Below are 11712 nucleotides of genomic sequence, written 5' to 3' on the forward strand. Positions count from 1 at the left end.
CACAGATTTGCCCGGCATGCAATAAAAGCTAACCACGACAAATTCGATACACAGCGCGCTCATGTGCTAGCGTCAAGTGTAAGACAATTATACCGTGTTCACATACAGGTTGTTTAAAAAATACAATTTTAATTCTCGTTATTAATATTTACGTTCTTTTAATACATTACTTAGGTAGGTAGCATTGTCCATTACAGCAATACCATTTCGCGGAAGGTTTGGTAGCAGTTTTTCATTTAGCCATTTTGTGAAATTTTCGGCATCCCTCTCATCATGGCCTTGCTTGCTCTTACATTTGTAAATTAGATCCACCGTGACAAGGACTATCATTTTTTCACACTCCTTGATCAAGTGAGTTTTGCCAGCATTTAATTAATAAAATAATTTTTTTCTGGTTACTTATTTTTAGATTTACAATTTTTAGATTATTAGAAGATTGCTTAGTTTAGAATTTAGATTATAAATATAATGATTATCTTGTGTACTGAACCTTTCTATTTTTGTTGTGTGATTGTGTGATGCAATAAACATGTCTATGTATGAGTCATGTCTAAGAATGAATTTGGAATTAAAATAATGATAACACAAACAATGTTATTTATTTTCTAAACAATTTTTTAATACATTGGTCAGTTCGCGCAGCGCCTGAGCCAGAGTCTCTGTAAGGGCTAGCTGTCTGCGCGATATATCTAACTCGTCCCTCCTAGCCTCTGCAATTATCATCATTGCATCTACCAGCTTCTGCTTCGCGTCGATCCTTCTATTTTCCATATCAACGATCCAAGACGGGTCAACTCTTTGGCGAGTCCTGAGATCAGATATATTTCGGCTCCTAACAGAGCTCCTGAGTAGTCGCCGTGACACTGGACTATCTGTAAAGAAAAAATTATTATAATTAGATATAACTAAATAATTTAAAGCATTCGTATTTCAACTTTCGTTTAAAAAATGAATCACCGCATCAAAAAAATAATTTTTACCAGCATTAGGTTGACTCAAAATAAACATACATTTTTTTAGGTATTACACGATCTGAAATATTATATAAATTAATTAAAAATTCCTTAACACGATCAGCATTATTACAAAATTGAAACAATAATAATTCAATAGCAATTCGTAAAGATTGATCTGATAATAGTAATCATCAACATCACGTACAATCGTACACGTCTTTATTTTATCAATTATAAAATAAAGACTCACTATCTTTAAACTTATTAATAAAATCTATAATATTCATGTCACACAATTGCCTTCGGAATGTACGTTGCACCGTTTTAATATGTGTATGATTCAATGGTAAATATTTCCATTTCAAATTGAACCACACAGCATTAGTAAATAAATTATTTATTGGCGATGTTGGAAACCGCCAAAAGAATTCCAATAATTGATCTCCTTTACTTCCTTTGTTATTCTGTTTAGTTTTGTTACTTCCTTCATTACTGAATTCTGAAGTTTGTTGAGTTGCATCTGTATTGGATCTACATTGGAATTCGTCAAGAACACCATCTTCGTCTCCGCGTGTTTCCACCAATTTTTCTTGTCTAAGCCGCATATTTTGGCGAATGGATAAGTCTCTAGTTTTACGACAGTGAGACCACATTCTCCCGGCGATTTCAATATGTATTGCTTGCCGTTCGCATGTTTCAAAACAGATTTCGAGATTGAGCCAATGTTCGCTTGTACATTCTGCAGACCGAAGAAGTCTTCGATTAAGTCTGGGGTTCCCGCATTCTGCTCTGATTTCTTTGATACGTTGGCATCTACAACTGTTTCCGTTGTAGGCACAGTCGTGGACGACGTGGATGTGGTCGTCGCCGTGGTTACACACGAAGAAGATGAACCCTTTGAACGAACGACCGGAGCTTCCTCCTTGTTCGCATATTCGTGAAATGTTCCTATTTCTGTATCGCTCATTTTGAATTGCAAACACGTCGTGTATAATTCTGAATCGGAGAGGATGGTTTTGAATGCATTCCATGATAAATTGTGTCATCTTGATTGTAAGGAAAATACCGTATCTTGCTTGTTCGTAACTCTTCTTCGGCGCTAGTGAGCATCACGACCACACGGGTGTTCTCTTGCCACACCATGGTCCAAAAATTGTTCAAGGTTTTCTCCACCGGGTGCTCGGTAGCTATGAATTTTTTATGTAGGTCAAATCCACTTATATAATTGGCGTTGATGTAGTCCGCGCCATCGTTGGTCTGAGATAAAACCACACGGGAGTCATCCCAATAAATAAAATAAAATCGATTCAAGCAATATCCATTGCTTGAATCGATTTTGGTTCTGGTTTGTAGGCTTCATGAAGTTTTCACAAGCTCCGGTTATTGGTACAGAGAAAACGGTGGCAAATTCAGAAGCCAACGTCTTGATGAAATCCTCGTGCTTGAATCGGGCCGAAAATCCGGCAGATCCATTATAAGTAGCATCGGGATTGGTATTCATTATTGCAAAGAATAAATTCTTGATTCGATGATGTAAACACGTCTGAACATCAAAACTTCCGCTGTTGTACTATGTACGTCGTGAGATAAGTCGCAATTTATACGGCTCTCGGTACGCACATGACCATTCGAACTTATTAAACATATATTTTAAATAAGAACAACATTATTCTTTGTCAAATTCTTTTCGAAACAGTATATGGCGGTAGGTAATTTAGTTCAACCTAATCAATATGTGGTTTTCCAGTGACGTTATGCTGAAATAATCATATGGCAACTAACTACGGGTAAATTATCAGAAATATATTTTGAATTGGAACAAATATCCAACTTACGTAAATTTCGGTCAGAGGCGATTGCGGCGAGAGGAGTATACTAGTCCCTGTATATTGATTGACTCTGCCCCTACCATCATATATATTGTGGAATGCAGTGACTTTATATCCCGCTACTCCAAGAATTTGTAAATGGCCTTGATATGTATTACTATCTAAAATTACCTCATCTCCAACTATGTAATGATTTTGTTCTGAACCGCGGAATGAGTTATTAACCATTACTATTTTCTTTCCAGTTATGTTAAAAGCATGTTTGTTACCCCGAAATCTATTGTTTCTTAGAATAATTGTCGGCGCGTTAATGATTTGTCGGAGTCTATCATAACCTTGACATTACTTAGTTCAATGACATCTGAACTCAATGAATATTTTTGCAGGTTAGAGCAGTTGAGATACCGAAAAAATATATGTCTAATTTCTCGGAAAAAAATATTTTAAATTCAGAACGTGTCGTTTGTTAATTCAATTAATTCAATATTATAATTATAGGCCATTCAAAATTATCCCTGTACCGGCATTCGCCTGTGCCCCGCTTCAGAGTACAGTGAACAGGAAAACTATAGAAAACCTGATCAAGATACAGGCGGCTCGGAATCGAGCTCTGACAATTTATGAAAAAACTGCCAGGGGTCAAATCCAACCTAGGGTGAGCCATTGTACGGATAGCTATAGAGGTAAACGTTGTATTTATCAATAAATCAAATTGATACTGATTGACTTAACAAATAATATTTTGATGTCTGTGAAACATTAAATTAGCGAAAAACGCTCATCAATTAATCCTTCGAATTTTTAAATGATATTAGCATTTGGAGGACGATTAATTTTTGATCCAAACTTCACATCTTGTATAAATCCGGTAAGGTTTATAGGCCAAGAGACCAATGTTTGTGGACTCATTTTGCCTAAAGAGTATTTTGTTTGTTTTTTGATATGATTCAGTTTCACAATCAGCTCCAGTTTCAGAATTTGACAGATCGTTAGGATACAAACGATGCATAAAGTTCGGGTCATTTTCCTCAAGTACGACATCAAACGGACTTCCTTTAGATTCGTTATCAATAACCGGTATATTAGTTCCTGATTGACTCTGTATCTACCTTCATATACATTGTTGAATGCAGTGACTTCATATCCCGCTACTTCATGAATTTCGACATCTCCTTCATACTTATTGTTAGTTAAAAGTACGCTATCTCCAACTATGTAATGATTTTGTTCTGGTCCTTCGAATTCGTTATTAACCATTACTATTATCTTTCCAGTTATGTTAAAAGCATGTTTGTAACCCCGAAATATATTGTACTTAGTTCAATGACATCTGAACTCAATGAATATTTTTGCAGGTTAGAGCAGTTGAGATACCGAACAATTATTATCCTCGAAATTACAGATGGTTGATTCTTGCACAAAAATATATATTCATTCAATAATTAAGGATTTAATGTGTAATAAAATAAATGATTCGATATGCAACTTTCTTTATTATCATTTTTTCAAATAGTAATTATGTTACATAACATGCAGCAATTGATACATTCAGTCTCAAAAGTGTTAGTAAACATCTCCTAATTACTCTCTAAGTAATTAATTAGAAAAAAAATGTTTAGCGCATCATTATATTTCGAGAAAACAAAGATAATTCTTAAAAGAAATGCACACTTAAAATAATAATATACTATAATAAATAACACGCGAGACCGGGTTAAATATTAGTTTGAATGTAACAAGAATGTACTGAGATTCCACACAGCTTCGTATTCGATGTAGGTAGTTGATAACAAAACGCAGCAAGTCAACGACTATTAGCAAAGTGAAGGTAGTTGGGTCAAATGTCGTATAAACAACGTCCGAGCCCCTAGGCACGATCCGTACGATTGCGCCACGAGTCAAAAGAAAGCGGCAATTTATAGTATTCGACAGCTAAGCATGTTCTGACAGGTAACAGTGACAGCTATATTGACAATTACTATTCATCCACAAAACTATTAAATCAAAAGTTACGTCTAACAATACCTTATTTTTAAGACAACACATAATTCGATTAAACCCTTCAAACAGAACCCTTCATTATTTCATAACATAAAGCATAAAGGTCTGGGGAGTTAATAGACCCGGGCCTTTGATCTCTCACTCTTTCAACGACATGTGACACAGACTATTTTTGATAAATCATACTTCGTAGTGCAGATATCGATTGCGCAAAATACTTGCGAGCCTCCCAAACCATCAAAGCAATGAACGAGTATAGGGGCAAATTTCTTAAGAGGCATTGCATGTTCTTTAGCTTTAGATACATGTCGTCAACGATAAAATAAAAATCCAAAAAGTATCCTGGCTGAGGTAAGTTACCTTTCGGCCAATCGGTATACTGATTTTTGAGTCGTAATCTTGAACTTCCCGCTCACTACAGATCGACGCTCAGTAGGGGACCAACATTGGTAGCTCTCAGTAAGCTTGCCTATCATCACGATTATCTCTACGTGGTTACTCCACACAGTTTGCCAGAACGTTTCGAAGTCTTCTTCCGCTGGATTTTTCGTACAAAGAAACTTATGTTTCGTATCATACCCATCAACGAAGCTCGCTCTCGGGATCGCTTGATTTTTCTTGGGCTGCGTACCATAGTAGAGAAACTGCAGGTAAGACAGGCAGCCTGTTATCTGCACCTCTTCGCTCTGCTTCAAGGTAGATTTCATTTCTTCTCCTTCCGTCATGAATTTTGATGGATACTCTTCTACGATGCGCGCTTTTGATTTTGGGTCTTCCATGAAACGTAGGAACTCGTCCTTGAGATACAGGATTCCATTGCCAAGGCCTTCATTGCGAAGCGTCTGTTATCGATGGCAATGGGTTTCGAACTAAACTTTTTTCTATGGCTAAATCAGCTTTTATAGAGCCCTTGAATGCTTAACACGAGTCTGACATCTACGTCATTTTCGTCTGGCTATCGTTAGATATGTAAATAACGTTGCGATGGAGTTTATGGTTTAGCATATTAATGGTTATGGGTAATGAATTAAACTTCTTGTTTATTATGTAAAATATACTTCTGACTAGCTTTACTACTAAAATTTTTCTAGAAAAAATAATCGATATGTTCAAGTAAAGTAAAAAAAAAAAACGCTGTTGATTCGCTTACACTTTCATTTCAATTATTTGTAAGAATTAAAAATTTAGTTACAATCCTACTTACATTCTGCTTACAATTATCATTTCAAGTCGTTAAAAAATATAAAAAATCTAACTACACTCTATCTTATTTCTAAGTTCAATATCAAATGGCATTTTTGAAAGAAAAGAACTTATATATTATATTTCACAGATACGGTTTACATTTATTGTCTTGATTAATTGATAGATAGACCTTACACACAGATACCAGGTAGACCCTGACCTATATCTTCTCCTAGTATTTGTAGGAACCTCTTCTCCAGGTCATTCATTTTATTTTCAATGGAAGGCCCTCCTCCAGTTTGAGTGAGAGAAGCGCGCAAAGCCAAAGTTTTATTTTCAGTTTTGCTTTATAATCGACCCAATACTGAAATGATTTATAGATAATTTTGTCAAAACAGAAGTTTAATTATTGTTAAAGTTAAATATGTATTGATCATTACAAATCACTTTTAATGTAAATTAAGTTTTCAAGACGGCATTGACATGTTTTCCAATGCAAATGCGAAAATTTGTGAGCATGAATGTTTGTTATCTTTCACGATACTTTTTATTCCGGAAATCCCACAGGAACGGGAACTATGCGGGTTTTTCTTTGAAAACGCGGGCCGAAATCAAGTAATATAAAATATAATATAAGTAATTTACTTTCGACCAGCCTCTCCAGTCTTTGTGGGCCCCCAAACCATCTGAGTTCAAAGCTTCAGAACGTTCGGTCCACTTTCTTTACGCATAGGCTTTTGCCTGTAAAGACTTATTATACGCTTTGGCCACTTCAGGATGCCTTGACAAAAAATCGCACAACATCTCCAATTGTTGCATTGAGACTCGCGTGCGCATTGATCTACTGCAAGTTAAATAAAAACAACTTCAATTAACAATATATGAAACGGTGTATGTTTCATGTAAAACATTTTGATGTTTACATACACATAAATTAACATACATATTATAATAATTTGATGATAACTGATAACTTTGTTTAACTTATGTACCCATAAACACTATATAAAAATACACATAATAAAAAAGCCGCGCGCGAAAATCAAAATTTTGTGACTTCTGAGACACATGACATTTGTGAATACTGAATTGTGATTTGAATTTTGACGTTTGATTTTTACTTTGACTAGCAAGAATAGACAAAACTTCGGAATTCATTCGTTCATTAGACAATCGTAGAATAATCATGTTTTAAATGCTCCCGGTACAAAATAAAGTATGACGGAAGAACGGCCCCAAGGCTATTTTCAATGCTGACGTCACCATCATCTTCAGGGTAGTCACTCATACTTCAAGTAAAACGCTTGTAGGTTTTTACTGACTTTTTATTTCACGTTGGTATTACAGAGCTCCGAACGCTCCGACGACCAGTGCGTGAATGAATTGTGTCTTCGATCGCGGGGTCATCCACGCAGGCCTTCAGGCCTCGGGGTAACTGCTCGGGGCGACCGCGACGGCCCCTTTCAGTGGTGGCAACGCCGCCTGCAACTACAGGCGGGGCACTAGGTGGGACCTAATGGTCCGAGGTGTCGTGTCCGGGAGGTGTCCTGCTGCAGTGCGATCAAGCCCGCGTGGTATCGCGGGCGATCTGCTAGCTGCTGCAGGGAGGAATAAGAATTGTGCGCCGTCGGGTGTTCGGATTTATAGCAAAACAAGAAAGTGTTGCAACTCGAATTTTTACAATGAATTATTATTATTTCAACAAACATTAATCACCTTATTTGTTATTTTATTCTAAATCAAAATAAACTTTAGCTAGTTATATTTATCTTAACGTCGTTGCGCCGATAAGTAAGATTATTTTGTGAACGCGACAAAACGTACCCATAGTAAGATTGTAATTCTAAAGGTGTCGGTTACCCCCCTGAGCGGTTAATAGACCCATGCTTTTGTTCTTGCATCTTATTAATTACATTTGGCAGTGACAGCATTTCTGTTCTATTGAATTGCGTTATACAGATATTTTATTTATTTTTTTATTTATTTTTTTATTTCAGGCAACAAATGTAGTTACAGTTAAAGGTCTTAATATAACTTAAAAACTACGGCCCATATGAACTTAAAACTACTTAAATACTAAATTAATACACGCTATGCCTTCGGCGTGTGACGCGATTCCGCACACATTCCGATATAAAACGCACAAAATACTGGAGAGCTCCCTACACCGTCAAGACAATGGACCAGGATAGGGGGAATTTTCTTTTTAGGTACTCTGCTTCTTAACTTAACATACATGTCGTTGACAAAGTGATAAAATTCTATGAATGCATCTGGCTGATGAGGAAACTTGTCTCTTGGCCAAGCGGTGTATTGATAGTGAAAAATCATGCGCTTCTGCTTTGGTTTTTGTTCAGATGCAGTCAGAGATAACAAAGTCAAAGTATAGTGTGAATTGATCATAATCGACCTAGTTAATATCTGAAACTTTTCACCTACTAAAACACAGCCTTTTTAGGGGACCAATATTGATAGCTCTTATCAGTTAGCTTGCACGTCATTACAATAATCACCACTTTGTTATCCCGCACCGTTTGCCAGAACATTTCACAGTCTTTCTTTTCTGGATTTTTGGCACAAATAAACTTCCGCTTAGTTTCATATCCGTCGACGAAACTTGCCCAGGAATCACCAGATTTTTGGACCGAGGACATTGAAGAGGAAACTTCAGGTTTGAGAAGTAGCCGTTGATCTCCAACTTCTTTTTTAGTCTATGGCGACTTTCTTCTTCCTGCTTCGTGACTATTGCGTTATATTCTTCTATGATGCGAGCTTGTGAATTCGGTTCGTCCATGAACCGCAGGAAGTCGTTGATATTCTTGCTTCGGAAGTAGGGCGCCATTTTCGAAGATTGTTTTCTGTTGAGAAGAAAAGACTCTCACATTAACTTGTAAAAAGTGCTTACAACTAGAAGCGAAGTGAAGTATCTATTCATAAGAGTGGTTGTTTTCAAACTAACGTTTATTTTATAACTAACTCCCTTTTATACTATTAAAAAGTATCACGCACATACTTAGCCAATACTAACAAGTCCTCTATGTCATTAAGCGTAAATTTATGGCTATAACTGTTCGATGTGAATAGCAATACTCGGTAAAAGGCTTTCCATGTTCAGTATCAATTCTTCCCCAATCTACTCATTACCTTAACTACTTAGTTAAACTAATTATTTAGCAAAACTGAAGAAGTTAAATGAGGAAAAATTTGTTTGGAAAGTAAACAAAGTTGTTGGTTTTACAAAGCTTTAAACTGTTTATTAACATAAAATTCTTAAATATTATACAATACAACTTATAACTAATTAATTCCTTAACTAACACATAAACTGTCAATTAACCCTCGCGCATTGAATTTCTTGCAGTAGAACATATCTCAAATATCTTTGTTAATTCGTGTAGTATTCTGTATAGAAAAACATATTGTTCCGCGACCGAAACACATGAATATCTTTGTTGGCGTATTTTCAGTACAGTTTCTGGAACTACGTATTTTATGTAATCGGTCGTGCTTAGGATGGTCAGGAGGTAGGTGGGTGCTATTGTCGTTGAAGTGTATTAGTTGGCGAATCTTTTCGAATCTGTTTACCGTCATTGTGTCTGAAATTGGATGGATTTGTACACCTCTTGTCCAATAGGATCTGATGCTGGGGTAATGGTACACCAGTGTATATCAAGATGCCAAGGTATTTTCGAAGTTCCAATGAGTTGATGGGATCGGAGAAATTTGGATTCATTTGTACTGCATATTAATTCGTCTCAGTAACGATTACTGCTTGTAGGTTTTCGTCAAAAAAATAAGAAAAAATTGGTATGGAGTCGATAAATCTAACTTATATCTTCACTATCCATAAAAACTCGTCATCATGGTGACATTACTTGTTAATTTTGTTTATTGAAAACTTGTTGAAAAATGATAAAGTATTAGGAAAGTAACAAATTTAATATGACTGCTTTCTAAAATGATGCAAAATTTTACAGTTTTTGCTATTGAAATGATTCTAAACAGGTAAATGCAGGAGTATTGAGGAATATTGTAAATAACGTAAATATACACTTGCCTGTGAAATTCTATGCCAGAATTTGGTGTCCAAACACTTCTGCAATTTCGGTTAGTCCCGCTATGGTATGGTCCCGGTATGGCACCCTCTTAAAATACCTATCAAAAAGTCCCGCTATGGTACCCATCTTTTAGATCTACGTTAGACAATAGAAGGTACAACTGAAAAGAAAAGTGTATCTATAAATAAATACTTTTAGGAGTGTATCAATAAAACGTCTGTTTGCGATATTAAATCAGTCTTTTATTAATTCAAAATATTTATAAAAAAATATCAAACAGTAAAACGAAATATTAATTGCAATGTAATTTTTAAAATAATCAACAATATTAATTACCAATAATCAACAATAAAAAAAATATAAAAAATCCACATCTCAGAAAAGTATTACTGTAAATATTATAAACTACAAATAAAAACAACATCCAGACATAAATATTAGTTACAAATAATCAACATTGAGAAAAGGCAGTAATTGTAAATTTATATAAACTACAAAAATAATCAACAACCAACTAGACAAATATATTAATTACAAATAATCAACATGGAGAAAAAGGCGCAAATTGTAAACATAAACTACAAAAAATAATCAACATCGAGAAAAAGTATTAAACATTTTAATAGGCTAAAAACAAAATTAAAATAAACTATTTTTTTAAATGTTCTGATCGAAATGTTGACTTTGATATGTTAATCAGAAAATCACCAATGGAGATAGCTTTATTTTCGTAACTTTTTGTTAGCTTTTGAATCTGGCGGTCGATTTCTATACTTGTTCTTTTTCTTGAATTTATAGGTGATCTTTTTAGTCGAAAGCTATAACAAAAATCATCAGTTATTTAAGTTAAGCTATATTTTTTTCAGTAACCGTCTGTAATAGAAGGCGACAGCCAATAATATCTACCAAAATAAATAAAATCAAATCCATTTTCAAATTCTTCTATGTACTCGTATTATGTAAAAAAATATATATCTGCTTTTAAAAATATTTTATATGCTTAAAAATATTGTTTAAAAAATACAACTTACTTGGCTTGTTTTATATCAAAGTGACATGTGTCGTTGCCAATTGTTTGCAGAAACAATAATAAACTGGGATTTTTTCCAATAACTTTGTTGAATCTGCCATTCCATGATTCCGCCAAGTTAGTTGTTCTATGGCGTTCATTATGGCAACACCAAATGAGGTCTGGATATTCAAGCCACTGAGTGACAAAATAGTCATTGAATTTGGTCATAGCTTCATCGTCGAAACTGAAAAAAATACTTATTAAACGTTCGTACTTGTAAAGCAATGAAATTAACAGGTCCTTACTGATATTGTTGTTCTTTACTTTTTTGCCACATAATTAGAGTTAAGTACTCAAACATCATTTTGGAAAGTAACCAAGATATTATACCTATTTTCCATTATATGCAGCCAGCCGTCTTCAATATCTTGTTTTGGCAAAAACGCCAAGCCTATGCATTGCTTAACATGGTTCGAGGACTCTTCGTGTTCCATGAGATTTAAAGATTTCGCTTTTTTGATAACGTTCTTTTGAAAATGTACGTTACATCCATTTATTTTGATATCAGGAAAAATCTTCGCTGCTGCATTTATTACTCCTATTTCATAATCGAAGGTAAATTTCGATGGACGCCATTCAGGCAAAGTTTGTTTAATCAATTCGAAAACTTT

The 11712-nt window shown here is 34.9% G+C and overlaps 1 protein-coding gene and 3 pseudogenes across 1 annotated transcript; all 4 read right to left on the reverse strand.

Annotated features, from left to right (window-relative positions):
• Positions 1–3544: 3544 nt before the first annotated feature.
• Positions 3545–4831, reverse strand: LOC123704543 (annotated as a pseudogene).
• Positions 4623–6240, reverse strand: LOC123704544 (annotated as a pseudogene).
• A 1822-nt stretch (positions 6241–8062) lies between these two features.
• Positions 8063–8813, reverse strand: LOC123704545 (annotated as a pseudogene).
• A 1598-nt stretch (positions 8814–10411) lies between these two features.
• Positions 10412–11712, reverse strand: LOC123704609. The gene is made up of 3 exons (XM_045653005.1): positions 11432–11712; positions 11061–11285; positions 10412–10847 (listed from the first exon to the last, which is right to left on the reverse strand). Exons 1-3 carry the CDS (start codon positions 11533–11535, stop codon positions 10679–10681), a joined length of 498 nt encoding a protein of 165 aa, XP_045508961.1. The 5' UTR covers positions 11536–11712; the 3' UTR covers positions 10412–10678.

This window comes from Colias croceus, chromosome 30, assembly GCF_905220415.1.
Source record: "Colias croceus chromosome 30, ilColCroc2.1".
In the NCBI taxonomy this organism is placed as follows: domain Eukaryota; kingdom Metazoa; phylum Arthropoda; class Insecta; order Lepidoptera; family Pieridae; genus Colias; species Colias croceus.